Below are 27113 nucleotides of genomic sequence, written 5' to 3' on the forward strand. Positions count from 1 at the left end.
GGATCCGTATGGTTTCAGTGTTGTGGCTTTTGTTGCACCAACAGGCTTAAGCAGCTACCGTGTACAGTGCTCAGAACAGCTCTCCTGAGGGCTGCTGCCTGGCTCCTCTGATTGGCTGGGCCTGGTACACGGAAATGTGCTTAATGTCACATGGCATCGTACGGGGAATTCAGCTTCTCTGAGGAACATTTATAGCCAGCTTGCCTGTAGACCCCCTGATGTTCAGGGGACGATGGCGCTTGTCACATGCACTGTTTTCCTCGAGTGATGGTTGAGCGTGATGCATTAATGAATGATTGAAGCGGCTTATGAATTTTGAATTGAGAGGCAATATTAGAACTCCCGAACAGATTTGCCTGAATGAATGCTAAAATAATTTCAACGTATTGATTAAAAACCAGCTCAGATTTCCATGCGATAGGATAGCTAATGCTATGTGTATCCGTTTTGAACACTAACATTTTTGTGCCATTCATAACTGTGGCAGGTTTATTAAGCATTCGCCAGGGTTAGGACGTACAGGAAACATATCTACACTTGTGGCCTTGCTGACTAAGCAAGTATAGTTGTGTCTGGCAGCATTGTTTGTCCAGCTTATAATATTGTCTGTGGTGCAGCTGAGTTCTTTTGGTGTATTATGTGCACATTTATTTATGTGTATCATTTTTGGAGTGTTCAGATATCTGTGGGTCCAAATGTTTAGGCTAAACCTCTCAAAGTGAATAAAAACATATAAATCAAGCTCGAAGATGAAAATGAAAGCGTGTTGTGGCACTGTGATGCACGTACCTAAACATGCGATAAGAGTTCTCAATGAAAACGGAACCAATAGAATGTTACAAGGGTTATTATGCGTGGCTGAGTAGAGCAGAGTAGAGCATTAGGATATTATAGATATTTCAATCTACATTCAATACATTGTGGCGATTGTCAAGGAAAGTGAAAGTGAAATGTGTAATATTAATTATTATCATGGGTTTTATGAATGGGGGTCTACCCAAGATATTGCTAACGGCAGATAATTTAATGTGCGCTGCTTTGGGGGCTGTGTGTGTGGTGAGAAGTGGCTTCTGGCATTGCGGTATCCAGAGGACGCTCGTTTGTCTGACCTCTCCTGAATCCATAGCCGAGGATCTGGCAGTACGTGCTCATGTTTGTGGTTGGGCATTCCAAACCGGGAGAAAAATGCATTCATCATTTGTCACTGCTTTGAAGATAGCTGGGAACTTTATTTGCTCCATTGGTTGTAGCTGATTATCGTACAATTGAGGTGAGTCACTTCTACATGGGTTTATTGTACTGGCAAATTCTCCACTCACTGTATAGTTGTCCATGCGATTCACTGAACACCATGCCTGGGCCTTTTTTAATGTGCTTCTGAGAGTGGAGTGGCTCTGGCTTGCACCCAGGCCATCACTGCTCAGTCTGAATGACACACTATCAGCCGTCGTTCCCAGAAGGACACCCAGAGCATTTCTCATTAAAAAAGCGCTTAAAAGATAATATTCTCGTTACGCGGCGCTCATGGTTTCAGCGGGCTGCTGGTAGATGTCCTTCAGCCCAGCTGTGCTGGGCGGCTGGTCAGCAGCCTGCTGGAGCGGATCCCCTGATCCCGAACCCCTTTCCCCTGTCTGGTCCTTTGCCGCCGCCCTCTGGTCCTCTGCAGCCTCCCCCCTCTGGTCCTCTGTCGCCTCCCCCCTCTGGTCCTCTGTCGCCTCCCCCCTCTGGTCCTCTGTCTCCCCCCTCTGGTCCTCTGCAGCGTCCCCCCTCTGGTCCTCTGTCTCCCCCCTCTGGTCCTCTGTCTCCCCGCTCTGGTCCTCTGTCTCCCCGCTCTGGTCCTCTGTCTCCCCGCTCTGGTCCTTTGTCTCCCCGCTCTGGTCCTCTGTCTCCCCCCGCTCTGGTCCTCTGTCTCCCCCCGCTCTGGTCCTCTGTCTCCCCGCTCTGGTCCTCTGTCTCCCCCCGCTCTGGTCCTCTGTCTCCCCGCTCTGGTCCTCTGTCTCCCCCTGCTCTGGTCCTCTCCAGCCTGAGGCTGTCAGCACCAGGGTCTAAGCCTTTAGCTATGCGGCTCTGTTGCTAGTTTGCTAAACACTGCACAGGATCAACCATTTCAGCAGACTCAGAAGGACCTGTTTGAAGTCAATGGTCTCTGGCATTTAAATGTTTCTCAGATGGATCAGATATGGCAGCTTGGACAGCACACATTGTAGAGGAGAAAGCTTGTTTTTGCTCCCTCAAATAGAAAAGGGCGGTTGCAGTAATGAACGTTAACACACAATTCGGTAATTCCGAATAATAAGAATAGTGATACATTTCAAAGTAAATAAGTATATTCTCTAAATTCTAGCAAGAGAAAGTAGGTTTTGATTTGATATTTCAAAAATAACAATTACATTGAAACTATTCTGTGAAAGCAAAAATGTTTTATTCCTGCTAGTCCTATTGAGACTACTGTATGTGCTTCAGGATTTTATTCACATCAGATGTCAGACCTTTTTAACCTTGTGGTATTTCTGCCTGACATTGTCAAGAACCGTTGTCAACAGTATATGGAAAACCTTGCATTTATTCCTGTCTGTTAATAATACGTTGGGCTTGCCAGCTTTGTCAGTTGTCAGGTGTGCTCAGCATTGCCCTTGATGCATTTGCCATTGCTATGCTGCATTTATGAGGTATGTGATTGTCTTCAGTATTGCACAAAAATCCTCAAATCTCTGCTGACAGCAAGGTCATTTCTACCGGAGGTGCCATCAGGATGCAAGCATATCCATGGCAACAGACCAGTACACTGGAAAATGTGTTTCTCCACCGTCTAATTCTGTAATACTTCATCAGAACGAGAGAAACGATTAGCCAAGCGTCTCCGTTCATCATGTGTTAATGGGTCGGGATCTGCGAGGATGCAGGGGAAATTTTAATTAGTGTTGCTGCTGTTACCCTGATTTTGCCCTGAACATTTTTTATACAGAAACTTGAACTTGTGGAAACCGCATCATGGATATTCTATCGATGGACAATGTATTACAGCACCATAAATAAAATATATGGTTCCAAGAATGTGTGTGTAGAGTAGACTTTGAATGATTATTTAAGTTGAATAACCTTGGTAAAATGAATAAATAAAGTGCTTTGTGCATGGTTTGGGAGAGGGAAATGTTTTTGAAGAATTGGGGGGGGATATTAGGATTTAAATGATATTTCACCATGGTTGATTAGATTCTGAATTGCCATGGAAATATTTTTTCATTGCGCTGCAACTGGGATCAGACATTCATTGTTTAGGGGCTTTCAATCTGCACTTTATCTGTTATTTCTTACAAAATATTTTAACATCGCTGATAGAAATTTCAGCACTATGCTAATGAAATCCTTCCAGGCTTTACATTTCTGACAGATATGATAAAATGGCAGATAAATATGGCAGATTTAGCCTTTTCAGTGGGGCACTGTTACTCCCTGCCTGCTCCCAAAAATGTGCCCAAGAGTGATGAGGTGCCCCAGGAGGGGAGGCCCGGTCTGCACAGGGGACGAGTGCTCTTATAAAATGGAAAAAACTAATTTTAAAATCTCAGTAATAACGCCTTCAAATACCTTGTAGAAACCCTTTCAGCGTGTTGACGTGTCAAATATGTTTTTAAATCACTGAAACAGCATGCCTTGCTTTTGTCTCGCGTATGTCTTGGTCTTAAATACAGGAGCCTTGTTTTCTTGGGCCCTGATGGAAATTGATTGAAAGGGTAGGATGGGGAATCTAATGACGAGCGACACGGTGAACAGTATCGTTGGCCCTTCTCTGGAGGCACCATGGCCTGCGGACAGCCTCTCTGTTGTCTTTATTGTTCCCCGTGAAATCGCATTGTCTTCTCCGGAGACACAAGCTGCCCAATGCAATTGAATGAATGAACAAGATGTCCTCCTCAATTTAACAAAGGCTTGCTGTGCCAAAGCCTTTATGTCAGACAAGAACTTGCCAGATTAATTAAGATTTCAAATAAGCTTCGAGTGGCGGGGCCTGATCTGCCGCACGGAGACCTCATTCAGAATCTTCATTCAGATGGCAGTGTTTTTCCCAGCGTCTATTTTCTGCTCTTTGTAAAAAAACGATGTGAAAATAAATGGTCAGGAATAATGTGGAAAGTAAAAAAAAGTCAAAAGCAAAAAGTAGTAATGAGGAAAAGGAAGATTGCTGCTACATTATTTATATGTTATTAAAATTTATACTGCCTGAAAATGGTTTTAAATATTTTATTGTGTATATAAATACCATTTACATTTTCAATGTTTAAGTCAATTTTATCAAAGTAGTTTGTCTTCCTCCTAATCTCTGATCAAATATTGGTGTCACGTATATTTGACTTTCATTTTTCTCCAAGAACAAAACGTACGATATTAAATAAAAAGTAAGGTATGCAAAAAAGCAAAGCTTATGCTTATTAAGAATGCATGAGTTTAAAGCCGAAGATTGTTGGATTGCGCTCGTTTAAAACCACAGGGAGTGAACGCGCGGCTCACAGGGATATCAACACGTCTGTATTTCTGCTATCATAGAATGTATTTAAGGACTTTAAGTGAAATATGTTGGAATACACCAGAAGAAATGTGCATATTATATGTCACACACGTCACTGTTCTGATGGGTATCCTGTCTGGCAGAATTTAATACAGTCTTATCAAAACAAAGCATTCGGAATCTTTCCATTGTACTGACAGGTTGAATGTTTACCCCTGACGTACAGTAGACAAAGATTAAAGAGGGCCAGAACATTTTCCCCCAATAAATGAATTAAACACTGTGTCAGGAACTTTAAATTGTCCCCATCAATAAATTAATTAACTATGAAACATCATTTGTCAGATTATTGTTATGCACACCAGATGGGGTTGTCTAACAGACAAACAATGCCGACATTTGGGTACTGGTTGTGTGTACTACAATGGCCGAATGCGTCCCCACCAGTGTTAAAACTAAACTCACTCCATTGCCAATATGTTCCAAGTATGAATTTGAGATTGAATTGTTGCATGCAGTGGAGTTTCCAAGCTCTCGGCTTTTTGTAGACAAAGTTTGTTTGCGTATCTCTCCGATACTGAGGCCTTTTATGTACGACTTCAAACAGAATATCTGCGAGAGTGTGAATTGATTTCCCAGTATGAAGCGTATAAATGATGCAAACTGCAAAAAAGATGCAAACTGCCAAAATGAAAAGTCATTCTTCCTCATTTATTAGTGAAATGAACCTGCTGTGTGCTCATGACTGCCTGCAAGCTGCAAGCTTTTTAAAGACGCAGTCTGAAACATTCACCAGCTGTGCGGTTGAAGTGTCGCTCAGAAAGGATCTGTGCATGGTGTACTAAACTCTGGATATCATCATCCTGCAGTACTGTACCTTAGTTTGGTTATGGGTTATGAGTGCTGGGGTTGAAGCGAACCACTGGCGTGGTATATATGGCTCTGAGGTAATGTGCATGGATGGAACCGTAACCGTGCCTCTGTAACAAGCCGATCTTTCACTTCAGATTTCACGTCTCTCACTCTTACGTGCAGCTATCTCACCCTACACTCGCCATAATTTACTCACTTCTGGCATCATTTTATGTTGGGATATTTCTGCTGTTACCTGTCACAGCCTCATACTTAACTTTATAAAATACATTACCAATTCAATCTCAAAAAAGGACAAACAGTTGCAAAATGCTTGGATATAGCTGGATATATAGGGGGGGGAAATCCACAATAATTAAAATATCATTGTAAACCAATGTGACAGGGTTTGTTAAAACTACATTATTGCATAAATGATGGAATTAGCATGGTAGAAAATATGGTTGACCAAAGCTTACCTTCTCTTGCATAATGCATTTATAAGACGGGATATTACAGGCATCAAGGAGATTCTAAATAGCTTCCATTAGACTCCAGGACATGCTAATAGGTAATGATTTGCTCCCTGTTTACAGTGTATAACAATGTGCTAGTAAGGCTGTCAGTTGCTAAACTCCATTGCTAAGTATATTGGCAGTTGCCCACATCATTTGTGTTCCTATTGCTAGCAATGTTTAAAAATAAATCATTGATTAGATTTATTTGACTCTCCAGGATCAAGCAGCAATCACTGAAGTTATTTGTAAGTGTGGGCACCTTATTTGGGATCATGCGTGCACCTTTTAAGATAAAGATTAAGATGAAGATTTAATGCTAAACGTGTAGCTGGGGGTACTGGTTGGCTCGTCCAGATGCGGCAGTGTTTCAGTGTGTGGTTGGGCTCTGAGGCCTTGTGTTGAATATGGACTATACCAGGACCTCAGTATGCTGAAGCACAGTGGTTCTCATTCCCAGTCCTGAGGAGCCATAGGGTTTACTGGTCTTTGTTTTAGTCTTAAAAATGGCAACCGATTCAGACCTATGAAACACGCGGAGGTGAGTTAACTGTGTAATCGACTGCTTTAATCAATTTAATCGAAGTCCTGCGTAACAACAATAACCAGCAGACCTTGTGGATCTCGAGGACCAGGAATGAAGACCACGGGCTTGGCGTCACATAGGGATGCATTCAGATGATGGCGTCCTGCTGTGTACAACTGCTGGCTCTCGTTGGTCCTCCTCTGACTCATGTCTGTCAGTCAGCCAGGGAACTGGGGTGAGGCAGGAAGTGATGTCACACACTTCAGTGGAGAGCACGTGCATTGATTGAGCTCTCCAAAATCAGTAGTGGAAGGTGTGAGAATGATATGTGGGAATGGTGAAATATTTGGCCATTCCAAATTAGGGAGAAAAACGGGGAAAGTGTTTAAATAAAAAATAATCACTGTCTCTCATGTCTTCTGAAATAGATCTATTTCTTGGTCTTGGTCTTTTGACATGAATGAAAAATATATTTGTCATTGACAGCAGAAACTATGTGGCAGTGAATATTATAGCCATTTTATATATAAACAGTATTATTATTTTATGGAGCGGGAGCTGTAGATTCCAACAGAGGAATTAAAACACTGGCACTAAATTGCTTTTGGTTTGGTCCATGAAAATTTAATTTGTTTAATCATGTTCTGGTTTCCTGTGTATAATTCTATTTCCAAGAGAAGCAAAAAATAGTTTCAAGTCCATACATTTTCAAATCATTGCATATTATTTCAGATGAAAGTGTTAAAAATTATTTAAGAATAGGCAAACATTCTAGTGTTCACAGTTTTAACATCAAACATTTAGAAGAACCTAAAATGTCAATGTTGGCATGTGAATGATTGCTATGAATTTTCCATTGATTTTTTTTTTTAACAGCAGACAAGTCACTATTTAGAACAGCAACACACAAATAAACTTCATTATGAAACCATTTGAATGTATAATTCTGCGCTGGATTTTATAAATGAATACAAAAACTATTTTAGAAAACCTCATTTTATTTCTGTGGTAGTCTGCCGTAGGTAGTTCCTCTTTCCTCTTAAGGCAGAGGTCCTCTTTGAGACCACTTTGCAGATCTCAAAGTTCGGCCTGAAGCGGATCAGATTTGTGAAATTGTAAAGAAAAAACGACAAAGTCGACTACTTCAGGGCATAAATAACACATTACATCATCCCGGGATTAACAGTGAAACCACAGTACTCATCCACAATGTAATACTAATAAGTGCAAATACTAAAGTGCATCTTACCAGGTTACATTACTCTTAAGGAGTGCTCAGTGTGTTAAATCCCAGTCTACACCTTGACAACTGACATTATGACATCTCATGGGAGAGGTGTTGGGGAGAGGAATCTCCGCCCGGTTTTTGTTGTTGTTGTTCTAAAGCATGAATGAAAGCGGGTCGGTGTTGTTGGAGGTACTCTGCGTCTCGGCCTCGTACGTGAAGCTGAGGGGAGTCAGGGCCTGGCACAGCGCCCGGCATAGTCAGCTCCGGGAGGCACAGTCGCACATGCCCTGGCACAGGCACTGGCAGAACCCGTACACCAGGCACACAGTCAGGCTGGAGGGCACCAGGCTCACGCACACGATGCCCAGCGTCACTCTCTGGATCACCAGCAGGTAAATCCCCAGAGGCAGGGAGCCGAAGTAGAAGAAGCCCAGCAGCCACACCAGTATCCGGGGCACGTGGCTGCAGAGCTTGGACAGGACGTCCTGCTCCGCCTGGCTGTTGGAGGCCACCGATACGGAGTCCAGGCTCTGCTCGGCGTAGTAGTCCGAGCTGCCGTTCCTGCTGGGCGAGCGCTGCAGGTCCCTCTGCACCTCCATGATGGTGATCACCAGGCAGTTGGAGGAGTCGTGCGAGGGGCTGGAGGAGGACAGGGTCTTGGGGGTGAGGACCACCTCTTTGCTGTCCGAGCTCCAGGACTTGTCCCTGGTGGCCAGCCGGGACATGATGTTGGAGTCGTCGGGCAGCCCGGCCACCTCGTACTCGGAGACCTCGGTCTCGTGCCGGCAGAACGGGCAGCTGATGAACTGCGAGCCGTCGCCCATGTCCAGGATCTTGTTGAGGCAGCGGGCGCACACCCGGTGCAGGCAGTCCAGGATCTTGGGCTTGCGGTTGTGGGCGTTGAAGCGCTGGTAGCAGATCTTACACTCCAGCTCGTCGCTGGCCGGCCTCTCCTCAGGCTCATTCTTTTGGCCACAGCTCATTTTTGCCTCATGCTCTGCAGGGGAAGGCAGGAAAAAAAGTTACTATAATAATGCTGTACATCATGTCAAAGGTCGGCCACTAACCTGAAAAATAACATCCCATGTTCGAAGAACAGGCACTCAGTACGCACTTTATTAGCTATTTATTAGAATTATTATTTTTGACTTATAATGTCTTCTGCTGCTATAGCCTATCCACTTAGAGTTTTGACACGTGTGTTCAGAGATGCCAGTGGACGTGTTTTAGACTTTAGCAAGCCATGTGTAGATAGAATGTTCAATCTATTTACTGATTTATTGTAGCCAACCCTGAGTAGTCCTTCAAAAACAATAAAAATACAAGGGCTATTTTCAAAGGCGTGTTGTTGCCCTTTTGACAGGGTAGCACTGCATGAGAGCAGTTCTGTGTGTTATTGCCGACGTATCACAGATCATTGCTTATGGTGGTGCAGCAGACTTCTGCGTGTGCATTCTGCAGAGAGTGTTATCTTTTATGTGATTCTGTTAATGGCTCTCTCTGTTTCAGTGCCTAATTTCCTTTTTGTCAGTGTCCTTGGCTGTCCTGAAATTTCCTGATTTATGGACTGTGACCATCCACGGCAATAAAAGACAAATGATATCAAATTGAGTGTGCAATCTGCAGACACAATTTTTAATTTATTTATATTTTTTATTTAATATCCAAGGTTTGGCATGCATGCTTGTTTCTGCATAATTGAAGACATTCTTTTTTTGATAAACAAGTGCTTTTTCACGATTTTAATGCAGTTTGTACATGCAGGATTAGAGATCCATTTAATTTGTTGCCTGTCTTCAGGTGCATAATTAACATTATTAACCATTTGTTGATTGAATTGCTGATATTGGAGGGTAATGAAGCAAGCTTTTATTTATCATGGGGAAATTGGTCATATTTTTCCCTGGAGGACAAACAACCATATTAATTAATCGTGTGTGTAATTCTGTACATTTGATGAGAATAATTCTGATAACACAGGGAAACAATCACATAGAAATGTATTATACAGGTGCTAAAGGCTGTATTATCACACTGGCTGTTTCAGTGTCATTAAAAAGAGGCTTGTTAAAAGCAGTCCTCTTCATGGGTTTCTGGTTCATAACATGACGATAATGAATACAGTTGGAGTAATTTAATTGACGGTTCCTTTTGATGGATATATGGCCAAAACATGCGAGTCTGTGTGTTGTATACCTTATGAAAACATTTGTAACATGATGGGTTTTCACCGTTTGGTCTAAACTGATCCTCGGCACTCAAGTGTTTGTTGTTACTTTCTCTTTGATACTTACTTTTCCTGAAGGAACTTAATTTGCGACACTTGGCACACATACAAATGGAAAAAAAGAAATTCCGCAAAGTGACTCCTTTGAGGCAAAGTATAAAAATTCAGTTTCCTTGCAACACAACATGAAAAACAAGCTCGCCGTGAAAAGCCTGCTCCGTGTCTATAACCCCTTGTCAGACATAAAACTTGCCTGGTTCCATTTCTATTTTGTCAGATGACAAGCCGGTCCTCTACGTGATTATGTTAGCGATCACCTCATTTCACAAGCCTGTCGGCGCAAATAAGTCCACTTGCACAGACCCTGCCTGCATCACACCCCTCTAAGGGCTTCGCTCCATGAAAAGCTTGGCCTTTTCTCGCTCTTCTGCATCAGCAAGTCTTTGACGTCATATTGAGCAATCCCTGAGCGTTGTTTACCGTTGTTGCCAGTATTGACTGGAGAAGGCAAACCCAGTAAAACACCAGGCACAAGTTTGGGCCGAATGAGTTGTTTGTTATTTTTTGACAAAAAGATGATTTAATGATGCTTGCTCATTGAAAGGGACCACCTGATTCACTTTAATCTAACCATTTTAAAAGGGGAAGCACACCAGCTGTGGGATAATATTTTAATTAAGGATGCTGTCAAAATTACAGCTGCATGAGTGGTGTTTTTTTATTTTTATTATTTTTCATTTTTTTGTGTGCAGCTACTGTTATGGTGAAAAAAAACTAAATGCAATTTCCGAAATTACCCTTGGAGATTTTTTTTGTACGAAGAAACAACTTGTTTATGCAAATATTTAATCAGCCAATCTTGTGGTAGCAAATAAATGCATAAACGCATGCAGACATGGTCAAGAGGTTCAGACCAAATGTCAGAATGGGGAAGAAATTTGACCATTGAATAATTGTTGGTGCCAGACAGGGTGGTTTGAGTATCCCAGAAACTGCTGATCTCCTGTGATTTCCTGTGACACGTGACAGTCCCTAGAGTTTGCGGAAAATGCTGCGAAAAAAAAACAAACATCTGGGGCGGCCTGTAGCGTAGCGGTTAAGGTAAATGACTGGCACACGGAAGGTTGGTGGTTCTAATCGTAGCCACAATACGATCTGCACAGCTGTTGGGCCCTTGAGCAAGGCCCTTAACCCTGCATTGCTCCAGGGGAGGATTGTCTCCTGCTTAGTCTAATCTGGATAAGAGCATCTGCCAAATGCCAATAATGTAATCTAGTGAGCAGCAGTTCTGTGGGCAAAAACGCCTTATGAATGGGCTAGTCAAAACTGACAAGATGGTGACCATTACACAAATAACCAACAATGGTATGCAGAAGACAATCTCTGAAAACACAACATGTCAAATGGATAGGCTACAGCAGCAGAAAAAAAAAGTTGTACAATACAATATAATATATAATAGTGCTCTTGATATATCACTCATGAATTACAAGTCATACATCTGCAACTATGCAGTTGGGGACAGCGCATACTAGAGGTGCAGTCAGGGGGGGCTGAAGGACGTTATGAGTATTTATTTCACAAGAGCAGCACAGATGGAGGTGATACCTTTCCTTGTGCACCACTTTCAGCATTTCATATTAGCAATATAAATAGATTAAATGTTGCAGAGATTTGAAATGGGATGGAAGGGCATATGATTATGTTTGTGATTGCATGCAAATGGTCGACATGAATTGGACACTGCGGAGATGCAGGCTAAATTGTTCTTCCGTTTAATAACTAACTGACTGTGTGGTGCTGTAATGGGGAGAAAGATTCACTAGATTTACAATATTCAGCCGAGGCAGGTTTTGTTTGTACATAGGAAGGGCCCATAAATGGTGTGTGATGGTGTGCATGGGATGAGGATGGGTACTGGTGTGTTTTTGGCCGTGTGTGGTGGTGGTGGGGGGGGGGGCGGTTTCTCTGATTTCCCTCCTCTCGGTTTAACTGAATGTCAGCTTCAGCACACAAACTTAAGAACTCGCCAGGCTTCTGCAACTGAGAAGTGGGGAAATAAAATGCCTTCATTAGTCCTGCAGTCATGCACAGAGCTGTGGAATAGACCTGCCTTTGCACCACAGCTGCCAGGTATTGAGTTGATCAGATATGGGCCCTGACGCTAGCCAGGAGGGGGAGCGAAAGCTGGTCCTGCTGGCCTTCAGCTACTCCTCCATGTTTGAGAGGGCAGTGACTTTGGGAGGACGTCTCGCTGAGTCCTGAGGGTGAAATTCTCACCATGTCACCAGTGTTCATTTTGCAGCTAGTGAAATGCTGTGGTTTCTCAGTTATGTAAACTGCTTTCATACTTCATGCATTTTCACCATTTCACAACCCTGAGGAGAGAGTTTTGATCTTTTATCTACCGTGACCTTCTTGGCTAAACCTGCAGACATTTATTGTAATAAAAAATCAAATCGTTCTACAGTCGGTTACTGTTACTAGGTTGATAATATTTGGTCATACATAGGTTGTTAATATGAGGTTATACATAGGCTGTTGATGTGAGGTTATACATTGGCGATTGATATGTTACTGTTACTGGGTTGATAATGTTGGGTTATACATAGGCAGTTGATGTGAGGTTATACATTGGCGATTGATATGTTACTGTTACTGGGTTGATAATGTTGGGTCTTACATAGGCTGTTGATGTGAGGTTATACATTGGAGATTAATATGTTATTTTTACTAGGTTGATAATGTTGGGTCATACATAGGTTGTTAATATGGGGTTATACATAGGCTGTTGATGTGAGGTTATACATTGGAGATTAATATGTTACTGTTACTGGGTTGATAATGTTGGGTTATACATAGGCTGTTGATGTGAGGTTATACATTGGAGATTAATATGTTACTGTTACTGGGTTGATAATGTTGGGTTATACATAGGCTGCTGATGTGAGGTTATACATTGGAGATTAATATGTTACTGTTACTAGGTTGATAATGTTGGGTCATACGTAGGTTGTTAATATGGGGTTATACATAGGCAGTTGATATGAGGTTATACATTGGAGATTAATATGTTACTGTTACTAGGTTGATAATGTTGGGTCATACGTAGGTTGTTAATATTGGGTTATACATAGGCAGTTGATGTGAGGTTATACATTGAAGATTAATATGTTACTGTTACTGGGTTGATAATGTTGGGTTATACATAGGCAGTTGATGTGAGGTTATACAGTGGAGATTAATGTTGACGCTGTTGAGGTCTTGTTATAGCACTTATAGCGGCTCGATCGTGACGAGGCACCGCGGCTCTGTTTATAGACGGGCGTGTGTCCTCCCTGGAGTCTCACTGAGAGGAAAGCGCGCAGCAGTGGCAGAGTGAGTGATCAGAGCAGAAAACAGCCCGCTCAACCCTGATCTCCCCTCTGAATAGTGCAGCTATTCGTCAACGCTTGAATGTTTTTGTGCAAGCTGCATATTGCAGTAGAGCAAAAAATTTAAAAGGCCTTCATGTTGTTTCGGGAATGCCACTGCCAAATTGATTTGGTTTAAAAGCGACACTTTCAGGTCAGCAACCTGTATCAGATTCTCTTTAAAATCTCTGCTAAGCCACTCCTGTTGTCTTGACGACAACAAGTACTATCAGATTGTAGCAGTTTGTAAGTAGTGAAGAAATGTCCTAATTCCCCCCAGCCTCAGACCAGTGCACCAGGAGGTGTACAGCTTTGTGCCCCAGCCCCAGAAACAAATGGGAGAAGCTTCCAGAAAGTGCTGCGCATGCTGTTGGCCATCTGTACATCCACTTCCATGCATTCATACAGACACCCTGAAATTCAGTGTTAATCCGTTTAGTTGAAAAAAATGCCTTTGTATGCTTTACTATGATGAATAACAGGGGTGTATCTTAACCCCAAAACCATATTTGGAAATGAACAATTAATGTGTTTCTTCTCGCAGTTGACCAATGTTGTTTCCAAGATATTTGATGGTGACGTTGGTTAAACACTATGTATTAAAAGGAAATGTCACAATACTTATTAATTTGTGGTGCAATTAAACATGCATTTTGTGACATTGAAGAGGGCATTAATTAAATGACAAAGATGAACAGACACAAGCGTCAAAAAATGTTTGGAGCCTCCCCCCTTTCTGAATGCAAGTGCAGTACACAGATTATTAACACAGAGTGTTCTCTTCATATCCCTAACTAATGCTGTATATACTAATGGTACAGTCATTATAGTTACTGTACTGTATATAACTGTACGTAATAGTATAGGTATGAATAGTCTTTAATAACTTAAAGAAAAGTCTGTGAAAGCTGTAATCTGCATACTCCATCATTACTCATGGCCTTAGCTCTACTGCAAATCTTTTGCTGTTCTATTTTTACCCATCACAAAAACCAATTTCTCCATCAATTATTCCCTCATATCTTTTCATATAAACAGTGGATTAACTCTGCTCGTCTTTTTTATTTTTTATTATGAATTGCTTTACCGATACAGGTAGTCATACAGCCCAGGGGTATTTTAATTTATTTACTGTATATCTCTGCAGTGTATTGGCTTCCACCAGCTGAGTATGATTTCATGTGTGGAGGCATGAGCTCATTCTGTGGCTGTTTGCAAAAATTATCTCTGATGTATGGTCTGGGTTCTCATCAGGTGTTTCTTATGATGGTCTTGGACCATAAAGTACAGTGTATTTTACAGGAGAAGAGTAACAGCAGTCTTTTAAGTGTTCAGTGGTAAACATATGCTATAGGATAATTTATTCATTTAGGTACCATTAAAAATGCATTGAGCAGAGGATTTCCTTTGGGAACTTAGCCAAGTGCCTTATCTGTAATTATAACCACATAACTTGCATGTGGTTAATCCCATAATAGCTGTAAGAATTCTGATTTATTGGAAAACATGACATACCACAGGTGGTAATATCGAGACCTACATTATAATTCTCTTGGTTCTATTGCTCCTAAGACAGGTCTTAAATATTTCCTTTTTATTGCTGTCTGTATATTCTAACAAGAAAGCAGCACAACATCAGCTGGTGACCTCCACTGAGCAATAGACTCAGGTGCTTTGCAAGGTATGCTGACTCCAAGGTCTCTCTCTATCCTTCTAACTCTCACCTCAATATTACATCTCCTCTCACTCTGTTACCACGGGGCTAATATCACCTTCCCTTGCATGCCGCTTATTATGTGGAAAAAGATGATGGTTATGCATGCAGTAATGGGCTGACATTATCCCCTTAACAGTGGTGTAATGGCTGTAGTGGTGTCACGGTGCACAGTCATTACCAGGGTTGGCTGCCGGGTAGGGATATGACAGACGGTATAGATCCAGACTCAGGTCTGTGGATTCTTCTCCTGGTGGACCAGGCAGAGACGGACTGATCGGCCTCTCCGTCCCCAGTAGATCTGTCTGTCTGAGAGCATGGAGCCACCTATTCCTGGACCCTGTCTCAGTCTCTGAAGCCTGTCCTTGTGTAAAGCATCTCCTGTAAGGAACATCTGTCAGGCCCTTATTCTGAAGAGATCCCGGCTCTCTCCATCGTGTGCGACAGATTGTCCAGTTGGTGTCAACTCTCAGCTACATTTAACATATGGATTTAGATAATGCCGTTTGCCGCAGAATTATTGTAAGTGATGAATTATTTAACAATCCCCCCCGAAAAATTTTTTAAGCCATTATTTTTGTTTACACTCTGTTGATGTATGCCTTTTTTTCCCATTATTTAAATGTGCTACGGAAATGTGTTTTTCTGAAATCCCTCCAGTGAAATGCCCAGAAAAAGACGTGAAAGGAAGTGAAAGAAAGCAGATGTTTTTTACAGGATGCTCAGAGCAGCAAACCTGCCTTATTAACACATAATGTTAAATGATGCCTGTTGAACACAGTTTAAGTGTCTTCATGTTCCCTCGTATTCCTGCCTTTGTTAAAGCGGAGACTCGGGCGGTCAGCTTTCTGCAGTGGAAAGCAGCCGAACCACGGCTCTTCAGACAGGCACATCTGCCAGTAAGGCTGTTTCTCTGTCCCTGGTGGAGGGGAAAACGCGGTTTGCTCCAATTTGGAGCTGTCTGCCGCTCACGCCTGTGCTGGCATAGCAGGCTTCAGCACTCCCCTCCCGCTGAGCTCATTTCCTGGCGCGGGGAGAAAGGTCTTCTGTCTTAACGCTTTCCCCTCAGAGGAACGAGCGGGCCGGTTCAGGGCTTCCGCAGTGACGTCTCCGGCTGAAGCGCTTGGTGAAGTCGTGCCTCCCGTGATCGGGAGATTAAGTCCTGGCCGTGCTCGCTGCTGGGCGGGCAGTGCCCGGGGAGGGGATTCTGCAGCAGGGTGTCTCCAGCCTGGTCACGCTAGAGCGAGTGTCCTGGGCCCTGGAGCATCAACAGGCCTTCTGCAGCAGCTGTGAACGTGCTACAGACAGCCAGGGCAATGTCTGCAGAGGTACAGGCTGATTACAGCTACAGACAGCCAGGGCAATGTCTGCAGAGCTACAGGCTGATAACAGCTACAGACAGCCAGGGCAATGTCTGCAGAGGTACAGGGCTGATTACAGCTACAGACAGCCAGGCCAATGTCTGCAGAGGTACAGACTGATTACAGCTACAGACAGCCAGGGCAATGTCTGCAGAGGTACAGGGCTGATTATAGCTACAGACAGCCAGGGCAATGTCTGCAGAGCTACAGGCTGATAACAGCTACAGACAGCCAGGGCAATGTCTGCAGAGGTACAGGGCTGATTACAGCTACAGACAGCCAGGCCAATGTCTGCAGAGGTACAGGCTGATTATAGCTACAGACAGCCAGGGCAATGTCTGCAGAGGTACAGACTGATTACAGCTACAGACAGCCAGGTCAATGTCTGCAGAGGTACAGGGCTGATTACAGCTACAGACAGCCAGGGCAATGTCTGCAGAGCTACAGGCTGATAACAGCTACAGACAGCCAGGGCAATGTCTGCAGAGGTACAGGGCTGATTACAGCTACAGACAGCCAGGCCAATGTCTGCAGAGGTACAGGCTGATTATAGCTACAGACAGCCAGGGCAATGTCTGCAGAGGTACAGACTGATTACAGCTACAGACAGCCAGGTCAATGTCTGCAGAGGTACAGGGCTGATTACAGCTACAGACAGCCAGGGCAATGTCTGCAGAGGTACAGGCTGATTACAGCTACAGACAGCCAGGGCAATGTCTGCAGAAGTACAGGGCTGATTACAGCTACAGACAGCCAGGGCAATGTCTGCAGAGGTACAGACTGATTACAGCTACAGACAGCCAGGGCGATGTCTGCAGAGGTACCGACTGCAAACAGCACTGCAGATGGTTCACACTGCAGGGGGGTCTGTGAAGGGAACTGACAGGTAGTTATTCTGTGTCATGAGCTGCGTTAATGCTGAAATGCTCCTCGCGCTGCCAACCTGTTAAGCTCAGCCATTCCAGTTATTCCTCACATCTCTAAAATGCGTGAAGGAATGGGAGGTTTAGGTTTTAAGAGAATGCATACGTGTATTCTTTGGCCCCCCTGCACACTGACCGGATCCCATCAAGTCGAGCAGAAGGGAATGAGTTTGGGACTGCATTATTTGTACATATATTATTTATATATTTTTTTATCCTGTCAGATTTAGCCCTGCCTCATTTCAGGTTTTTTTTTTTTTTTTTTTTTTTTTTTTTAAGATATTTTTTAGGCCTTTTTCAGCTTTATTGGACAGTATAGTATAGAGAGACAGGAACAATGGGAGCGAGAGAGAGGGGGAAGACATGCGACAAATGTCAGACGGTCGGATTCGAACCGCCGACGTCGCGGCTCGCAATGAGCACGCGGTCAGTGCTCTACAGGCTGCGCCACCGAGACACCCCTCATTTCAGGTTTTAACCTCTCGTATATTTTAAATTTGACATGGGCGAGCCTCCTCAAATGAGTACTAATGAGAGCCAAAAGCCCTTATTGTCACCGTATGCGAGCCCGTTACTGTTTGTCTCCAGGAAGAGTCCTTTGGACTATGTGACAGTGTTTTGATCTTGGGGAACACGATGTGAGATGTTTTGCTCGGGTAGTGTTGTTTGTGCTTCTCCCTCGCTCTGCTCCAAAGCTATGCTCTGCCCTAATTCAGGATTCTGCAGAGGTGTCAGACTTCAGTGGTCTCACATCTGATTCTGCAGCTGTCCTGGCAGACACATTTTCTCATTGATAACAGCGAGGACAGACTCTTCACACAGGTGTTTGGATGCTTGCGGAAATATCTGGGCCGTGTCTTACACTCGAGTCACTCCACTGATAATTGCAGATACTCTGAAATGTGCTTACTGAGCTGCATCAGGTCAGTGTTGTCTGTGGAACTGAAATGGGACCAGGCAATGTTCTTCTTTAAGGGGATTTGTCTGTATCGTCATTATATTGTCTCTCACAGTTAGCTCTTGTGTTTATTTGATTCGGTTAAAATGTATACTGAAACTTATAATGGTCTTAAAATGAACAATCATTCTTTGTGTTATTGGGTAATGGTTAAGGATTCATTCTTCAGCTCATGATAATGCTATCCTCTGTGGATTACTCCCTGCCTTACAGAGACCTGGCCGTTTGCCTGGGTGTGCTTATTAATGCTGAAATGCCTGTAGTCTCGTTTGCCTGTGTGCTTATTAATGCTGAAATGCCTGTAGTCTCGTTTGCCTATGTGCTTATTAATGCTGAAATGCCTGTCGTCTGGTTTGCCTGTGTGCTTATTAATGCTGAAATGCGTGTCGTCTGGTTTGCCTGTGTGCTTATTAATGCTGAAATGCGTGTAGTCTGCTGTATGCATTTAGCAGTGTGATAAACCGGGTGCCCATCGCAGCTGATATACGACTCCACAGTGAGCGATGGATGGGCTGTCACGTTCCTGTGCGCCCCCTAAAAGATTTACCCCCTCCATACCCCCTCGGAGACGTGCCCGGCGCACAGCAGACATGCCGTCTCCTGGGTAAACATTTTTGTCTGTTCCCCGGCTGTGGCGGAAAGGTTAATGGCTGATTTCCATGACAATTACCCGGCTCTGCGGTGGCGGCGTGCCTCCCTGCTGAGGGAGTGGAAAGGATGAGCCCGGAGGTCCATCCCACAATGCCCCTGTCATGTGCGCCGTGAAAACATTTCCCCCGGCCACCCCCTGCTCGCCCCCGGGTCATGCGGACCGCTCCCGGGACCCGTGGCAACGTCTGTCTCGGGCAGCGCGACGTGTCGCTCCCCGTCACTCAAAGGTCAAATTCATTACAAATTCAGCTGCCTTTCATTGTGGCCAAATTAATTTTCATACGTTTTTTTTTAATGTTCATTTTTTCGAGGGTTTGATAAAGAAGCTCACATCCATCACCACTGGCCTTTGTCGGCGTTGCTTGAGGGTGATTATTCAAAATTAGAGTACTGTTAAAATATCCTTTTCACGGCATCTCAACCTTGAAATTTGCATGCAGCGGAAGATGTGCTTAAAGGTTATACGAAAACCTTGAAGCAGAATAGTCTGTCAGCGGTGTTCAGATGTGATAGCCAATTTGATGATTGACTCGAGGGAGAAGCCGTTCTTTGGTAAGCTGCAAAAGCAATGTTTAAAAGTTCTGCCTCTCCACAATCCCCCGCGTCTTCAGCTAATTATCTGAACGATTCAGGTGTTTTGTCTGGAATACTGAATAGACGTGTTTTTGTGGAAAGCTGAACAAAGTCTGAATGAAAAATATGAGCTAATGAATATTTGTTTCAGTATTTCGTGTTACTAAAATACAGCCCGTTTGAGGTATTGAGGTTTTGGATATAAATTTGAGGTATATCAATAATATATTGATACAGAATAAGGAAATATGTTTTTCTATGAAGTACTTGCACATATTGTAATGTCCCTGAATGCGCCATTTTGATTGGCTTTAGGGCTTATAGCCACCATGATGCGCATGCAGTTTATATCTCTGAGAAATAGAAGAGGTCTTGCCAAAAATGGCATCAGGGAACATACGCGTAAGGCTAATATGTCATTTACATAATCCATTGGCTTTCCAGTAAAATGGTTCCAGGCAGACAGAGCGGTAAAGAGTATCCTACACTGTAGAATATACTGATTCCACCTCAGTGAACCCCTCTGGTTCTTCATTTCCATGAGAGCCGCAGTGAGCTACCTTATCACTTCCACTACTCTCTGTGGGGTCTGCTTCAGTCAGAGAGAGCCGCTCTCACGTGCTTCTACTCATGCAGTAAATATTGAGGGGGCTGGCTGACCTGTTATTGAACAGGCCAGTACTGTTGAGTGCTTCGGAGGGCATTGGGTTTTGCCACCTCTCTCTCTCTCTCTCTCTCTCTCTCTCTCTCTCTCTCTCACACCGAAGGTAATGGTAATGGTTTTGACCCGAAATGTCAAACTGCCAAATACCGTGTCTGCCATGTGAAGTTGCTTTCCATTAGCCCGTCAGTCTGCTGTGCTAATGACTGTGTTTAGCTTCTGTTCCTTTGTTTCCCTGGGTGTCGCTCCGGCCTGTGGCTCACGCGTATCCATTATAATTCCTGTTTTGTAAAAGCAGGAGTGTCAGTGGGCTTGCGGACGTGCTGCACTTATCAGATAAGTGCCGTGCCAGCTAACAGGAGCCGAGTTTGTATTGAAAAGCTCTGTCTGAGACACCATTTTGTGTCTTTTGGCCAGATATAAAAGGGATACGGATCTCTAGCGGAGAGCAGACTGGCAATGTGCCCGAGAGCTTGAGAAGTGGTTACAGCTGTGTTCAGCGGTTTCTCTCCAGCGATCTTCGTTCCTGGAGAGCTGCAGGGTCTGCTGGTCTTTGTTCTTCGCCTTAATATCTGCAACCTATTCAGACCCATGAAACCAGGTCAGAGTTGACTGTGTCGTCCACTGCTTTAAGTGATCGATCGAGTGTTGAGTAACAACGAAAAACCAGCCCACCCTGCAGCTCTCCAGGACCAGGAATGAACATAACTGCTGTACATCATGATAGTGTGCTAAAAAGAAGTCATAAACAGCTCTGTAACCACCTTATCGGATCTGTTTCTGTCGATGGAATAGGAACCTCCCTCTGACCTCGCGACCGTGTTGTTGCTGGTGATGTTCAGCACATATTTTGGGTCTTACTATCCTCAGTACTGCTATCCGGCTTATTTTCGTAAAAGTGTTTTGACTTCAGAAAGTTTGTGACGCCTCGCTGATTACGCTAAATGGGCCCAGTGCGCAGTAATATTGCCTATTCAATTACCGTGAAACCACGACACCATTACTGGTTCTGTGGTAATGAAGGAGATAATTGCCCTGCATCTAAAGCAGTGCTTCCCTGTGAGGAACGTAACTTAGCATCCACAGGCTAGCGCCTGTAATGAGATGATGGAAGTCGAGGTTTCCTTAGCTGCTGGCTAAGTTCAGTACTTCGCTGTGTGTTGCTATGCTACCTCATGCATATACAGTGGAGCTGTGGCAGAGGAGGGAATACTTGTCTACGTTTCGGTTTGCTTTGAAGGCGGGGGATTTCCTGCGCTTATGCTAAAGGAAGTCTGTTTCCGTTATGCATTGCTAGCTGTGTAATGCAGCGATGGCCTGTTGCTCGAACTTTTACAGGCATTCTAGATGGGGCTCATCAACCTATCAGGGATGATTTAAAAGGGCCATAACCTCATAACCGTTTCCACTGCGGGGTTGCTGAGCATATCATGTCCGCCTCCTGTAACCTTTAACCTCTGTGAAGAGAGTGCAGGTACACGACAGGAGCTTTGCATTCGCTCACTGTGAATCAGTGTGTGGGAAATGTATAATAGGCCCATTACAATGGTCATTATAATTCAACTGAATAAAGTGAACGGATTGATTGGACCAGCACTGTAAAACATGACTGCCAATGAATCTGGAAAAGAGATCTGAATACAAATGAAGGCCACTATCCCATAAATAGTAGATGCACATTAGCATTCTAGAATAAACAATGATTTTAATTTGAGTGGATTGGGAATGTCTCCTAGTCATACATCATCGGGAGTCAGCTGCATGTTCCCCTCCTTGTATGCATCAACCATGCTGCAGTAGGAAATGTGCTGAGGAAATGTACAAGTTTGCTATTTGATTGGAATTGTCTTTTGTAAAAATTTAGTGATTACAAAACATGGTGTGGGGGGATTGGGGATGGGTGTGCAGTACCCTCCCTTTAGAGTCAGGAACAGGGTGTGTGGGTGTGAGGTATGTGTGTGTAGAGTACCCTCCCTTTAGAGTCAGGAGCAGGGTGTGTGGGTCTGAGGTATGTGTGTGTAGAGTACCCTCTCTTTAGAGTCAGGAGCAGGGTGTGTGGGTGTGAGGATGTGTGTGTGGACGCCGGATGGGCACCCCCTCTCTTTAGAGTCAGGAGCGGGGTGTGTGGGTGTGAGGTATGTGTGTGTGGAAGCAGGATATGTGTTAGGGTGCCCTCTCTTTAGAGTCAGGAGCAGCGTGTGAGGATGTGTGTGTGGACGCAGGATGGACACCCCCTCTCTTTAGAGTCAGGAGCAGCGTGTGAGGATGTGTGTGTGGACGCAGGATGGACACCCCCTCTCTTTAGAGTCAGGAGCAGGGTGTGTGGGTGTGAGGTATGTGTGTGTGGAAGCAGGATATGTGTTAGGGTGCCCTCTCTTTAGAGTCAGGAGCAGGGTGTGAGGATGTGTGTGTGGACGCAGGATGGGCACCCCCTCTCTTTAGAGTCAGGAGCAGGGTGTGTGGGTGTGAGGATGTGTGTGTGGACGCAGGATGGGCACCCCCTCTCTTTAGAGTCAGGAGCAGGGTGTGTGGTGGGGATGCAGGCCGTCAGAAGGCCTGTGTTAATGGGGTGTGACAGCTCCCCTTGGGCCAGCGTGCGGTCCTGGAGCTGGTTGCTCCGCCCCGTCACACGTTAGTTCTGCAAGACTAACCGATGCAGCTCTCCTCCCCGTGTTTCTGCCCGTGTTCCTGCAGCTCCTGTTCCGGCCCAACGACGCCGTCAGGAACGCCACCGTAGCCAGGGGAACTGCCAGCGTCCTTCAACGTTTATTTACGATCCGTTTCGCTTTACTGGCGAAGATGCAATTTGCGCGACTGCCATTTTGGCAATTAGCAGCGCCCCCCCCCCCCCTTGTGGATAGATCCTCAGGACTGTATAACATGGCTCAAAGCCATTATGTGCTGACAGTAATTCATTCATGATTCCTGCGGTTGTCGCATTGCACGTGATGAAATAACATAGATCAGGTGGGCGCTCAACCAGACCTCTTTCAAATGGGAGTGCTGCAGTACCGTGGCGGTTCAGAATAACGTCTGAATCACACTATCCAAGATCCATCGGGCCTCTTCAGACTTTTGCTGCCAGAGCGAGTCACACACGGACTCCAGTGTCAAACAGGACCGAGTCCTGACGGTCTACTTTGCCTCCTCTCGTAAGGCTGCGTTGTCCTGCCGCCTCCAGTCCGTGTCGGTCGGTAGCGCTTGGCCTGTTTAATCCTGTGCACGAGCCACAGTTGTATGAGACGATTCACTGAATTATCCCACAGCACTCTGCCAGCACTGTCATTCTTTCTCAAAGTCAATGGCAGCACGCAGTTCCCCCTTCCGAGGTCAGACACCAGAGTCTAGACTTCCAGTACCACAAGATTTTATACCAGTAATTCACCACCAGTAGCTGCACTTTTGTGTTTTGTTTATGATTTGAATTGTAGTAGAACATCATTCAGTATTATACAAAGGGTGAAACATTGACTCTGTGTGTTTCCTCGAATTGTTTACAGTTTCTGTCAGATTGCATTTTCTTTTTGCTTGTTGTGCATCATACCCGCTGATCTACATTAAGTATAGGAGCTGCCACGAGACTATCGATCATAATGTGCCACTGTAATCTGTTACATCAGAGAGCCCGCTCTGGAAGTTAATCAGGAAATGTCAAAGATTTTACATGACTTAAAATGTAATCAGTTCTAGCCGGAGGAAACCTGCAGGGACAATTTGTACTGTATCCTAGCCTTAGGACAGTGTGTCTATCGTCCTGCTCAGATCTGGCTTTGTGTGTGTCTGGCCAATGTCCCCTTCCACAATAAAAGCTCAGATTGATTCCTTCAGTGTTCACATGTTAATGGGTGGGAGGGTACTTTCAGTAATTTCACTCTGCATGCGTGATTCATTTAATCTTCTCAAGATGATTTCTCTTTAAATACATCTCCGACAATAAACTGGCCAAATCGTCTTGATGCTGTGCATCATTTTAAACAATTTTGCCTTGCACACCTCTTTTAACAGTGCACCTATTCCTAAAATCAGGAATTAGAGTATTTTCAAGTCGACGAAAGTGGTTGTAAAATACAGTTGTTGGGGTGCATAGTTTCGGTTTGCCAGTGTGTGATGTTGAAAACGATGTGTTAAGTTGTTGCTGTCTGAAGAGCGCGCGCACACACACACACACACACACACACACACACACACACACACACACACACACACACACAGCCTCGGGCCTGTGCTGTTCTCAGGGCTGTGTTATTGACAGACGAGCCAGCGGAGATGTATTGACAGGCAGCTCTCAGCCCACAAAGCCGATGTCAGTGGGAGAGATTCACTTCAAGGAGTCTCCCGTTTGCCACACAGAAGAGCGAGCTGGTCTGGCACTGTTCGCCAGTCAATAACTAAACTACAGTACAGCACGTCATTTCCAAGTACAGCGCACATGCCACTGTGTGTGACAGTTTGAAGTCGCCCCTTACTTTACATTTCCTTTTATCTAGCAGACGCTTTTATCCTAAGTGACGTACAAAACAGTGCATACCAAGGTCACAGGACAACCAAACACGTCATGAAAACGGTACAATTCGTATACGTTCGCTTGTAAGGCTGCGACCATAAGTCCAGTACACAAGGTAGATAGGCCATGGAACCACAGGGGCTGGCTACTTCAGGGGCTGGCTACTTCAGAAGCTACAGAACCGAGACAAATGCCAACCCACCAGGGCTGGGGATTGCTGACCGCTGAAACGGGAGACGTCTTGGTCTCCGATTCCACTTCACCACAGTACTACGACGGCAACCGGGGAGGGGAGGAGTGGGAGGCTTATCAACAGGCTGCCTGCGCGCTGGGAGCGCATCGTTCTCTCCCCGCCGCAGGTCAGCGAGTGCGGAGCGTGCACCCGCCAATCAGCCGCCGTCAGCACCGGGCAACACCGTCCGTCACTCTCCTGACACCGCACACCGCCGTGTCCTCCGCTGAGAGAGGGCAAAACCGGGCGCCGCCTATTGTTTATTGCCTGAAAGCGTGTTGCCGCTGCAGATATCTCTGTCATTTTTAGCGCTCGTGATTCAGCGCGGCTCTGAATGCGCTGCGGTTGGGAGCCTGCCTGGTGCTGCCAGCCTGTGATTAGCGCACGCTGCCAGACAGGGATTTGCCATTTAATCTGGGCATGCCAGCATTCTCGCGGCTGAAATCCGCTGCATTCCTACAGCGCACAACTGCAGACGCTGTGCAACAGATACCTCCTCTTTGGAACAGAAAGCAGCGGGGCTAAAGCAACGCTATGCGCTCGCTTTTAAACAACAGTGAGACGCTGAGAAACGTCACGATAGTTTGTGCGTTCAGCTTCAAATATATTCGCAGCTAATTCTTCATGCATACACAACTTAAACTCCTCTGTTCCCACTGCACACTGGTGCACTGTACAGGAGTCCAAATCCCCTATACTTTCTCCCCACAGTCAGGCACACATAAATCCACACACACACACACACTTTAGAGAATTTGAGTATGGGGTGCCTTGCCTTGCGACATCTGAACGTGGGTAATCCCGGGGGCCCAGAAGCTCTCGGGCTGCAGGGGGGCGGTTGGGGGGGCGGTCAGGGGGCCAGTCCGTGCCCGGTCTCAGCCATGGCCCTGGTGTCCCGCTCCCACAGGTGTACAAGCGGCAGGCGGCGGGCCGGCTGGGCGCGTTGGGCCACCGGCTGCAGGAGCAGGAGGAAGACTTCGCCGGGAAGGCTGCCTCCTACCACAGAGAGATCCGCCACCTCCAGCGGCTGCTGAGCGACAAGCAGGACGCGCTGGACGGAGCGCTGCAGCAGAAAAGGTGAGTCCGCCAGTCACAGCCGCCAGCAGCCAATTACAGCCCACCGGCTGGAGCGGAGGGGCGGAGATTAACTGCACCGCTTCTCTCTCTCTCTCTCTCTCTCTCTCTCTCTCTCTCTCTCTCTCTCCCTCTCCTGCTCTCTCACTCTCCCTCTCTCCTGCTCTCTCTGTCCCTCTCCTGCTCTCTCTCTCTGTCTCTCCCTTTCTCCTGCTCTCTCTCGTGCTCTCTTTTTCCCTCTCTCCTGCTCTCTCTCTCCCCCTCTCTCCTGCTCTCTCTGTTTCTCCGCCTCTCTCCTGCTCTCTCTCTGTTTCACTTGATCTCTCCAGCTTTCTGTTTCTCCCTTTCTCCTTTCTCTCTTGCTCCCTCTCGTCTCTCTCCCCCTTCTCTCTCTCTCTCTCGCTCTTTCACACTCTCTTTGATGTGCCTCCACCCTCTCGCTCATTCTCTCCCTCCCCCTCACTACCTTTCTTCCTCCCATGCCCTCCCTCTCTCTCCTTCTCTCTCTCTCTTTCTGCTGTTTTAATCCCCCTTCAGACCCGCCTGCCTGTTCCACTCCTCTTCTGACTTCCACGGAAATACTGCCTTTACAGAAAACTGCATTTGTCTGTATAAAGTATTTAAAAGCCAGCAAACGCTTTTTGTTGTTGCCATGTCCGTTATCTATGAATGTAGATTCCAGGTTATGGTGACACATTTTAGGCAGACTCTTCTACATTGTACATTGTAAATGGAATAGAGCACATAGTCTGTGCTGTCTGGCTTTGCTACGCTCTGACAATTGCATTGGCGTTCTGATGGAATTACCTTTGATTTAAGCTCCGTCTGGGTAAATGTCCTTCCCAACGCTGGCAAACAGGAAATCTTTACAACCTCCTGATGTCTGTACTGTTTGTCAGAGTTTAAGGGATCAGACAGCCTGGCAGGGAGAGGGGGGAGATTTTGGCAAATACAGGAAGTGGTAGTTCAAGTTAAATGGCTCCACTGTCTTTTTGTTTTGACTTTCGTGAACGGTTTGACGTTGGAAAATATGAAAATGGGATTGAATTTTCTCTGTTTATAGAAGGTGAGCAGGGAGATTGGAGGTCTGAATGAATGGCCTCTGTGGGTATTGACAGATACCCCCTCCTCCTGCCCTTCATGATTTAACCGGTCTCAGTGCACTCAGGTCAAAGGGCTGGGGCAGGAGTAGGA

At 45.2% G+C, this 27113-nt stretch overlaps 2 protein-coding genes across 3 annotated transcripts in view; one reads left to right on the top strand and one right to left on the bottom strand.

Moving 5' to 3' along the window:
• The window catches only part of cep89 (centrosomal protein 89), an 84156-nt gene that overhangs the window by 37115 nt on the left and 19928 nt on the right, over positions 1-27113 (top strand). For both annotated transcript variants that reach the window (XM_061221945.1, XM_061221946.1), the window contains exon 19: positions 25753-25922. In XM_061221945.1, coding sequence (XP_061077929.1) covers positions 25753-25922 — 170 coding nt within the window. The remainder of the gene's footprint in view (positions 1-25752; positions 25923-27113) is intronic.
• On the bottom strand, positions 7003-8829 carry zgc:165481 (uncharacterized protein LOC100073327 homolog). Its single transcript, XM_061221956.1, has one exon. The coding sequence runs from the start codon at positions 8609-8611 to the stop codon at positions 7886-7888; it is 726 nt and encodes a 241-aa protein (XP_061077940.1). The 5' UTR covers positions 8612-8829; the 3' UTR covers positions 7003-7885.

The sequence above is a fragment of the Conger conger genome, chromosome 15, assembly GCF_963514075.1.
Source record: "Conger conger chromosome 15, fConCon1.1, whole genome shotgun sequence".
In the NCBI taxonomy this organism is placed as follows: Eukaryota; Metazoa; Chordata; class Actinopteri; order Anguilliformes; family Congridae; genus Conger; species Conger conger.

Coding starts and splice junctions, on each gene's coding strand:
- zgc:165481 (XM_061221956.1), bottom strand. CDS start 8,611: ATGAGCTGTGGCCAAAAGAATGAGCCTGAGGAGAGGCCGGCCAGCGAC.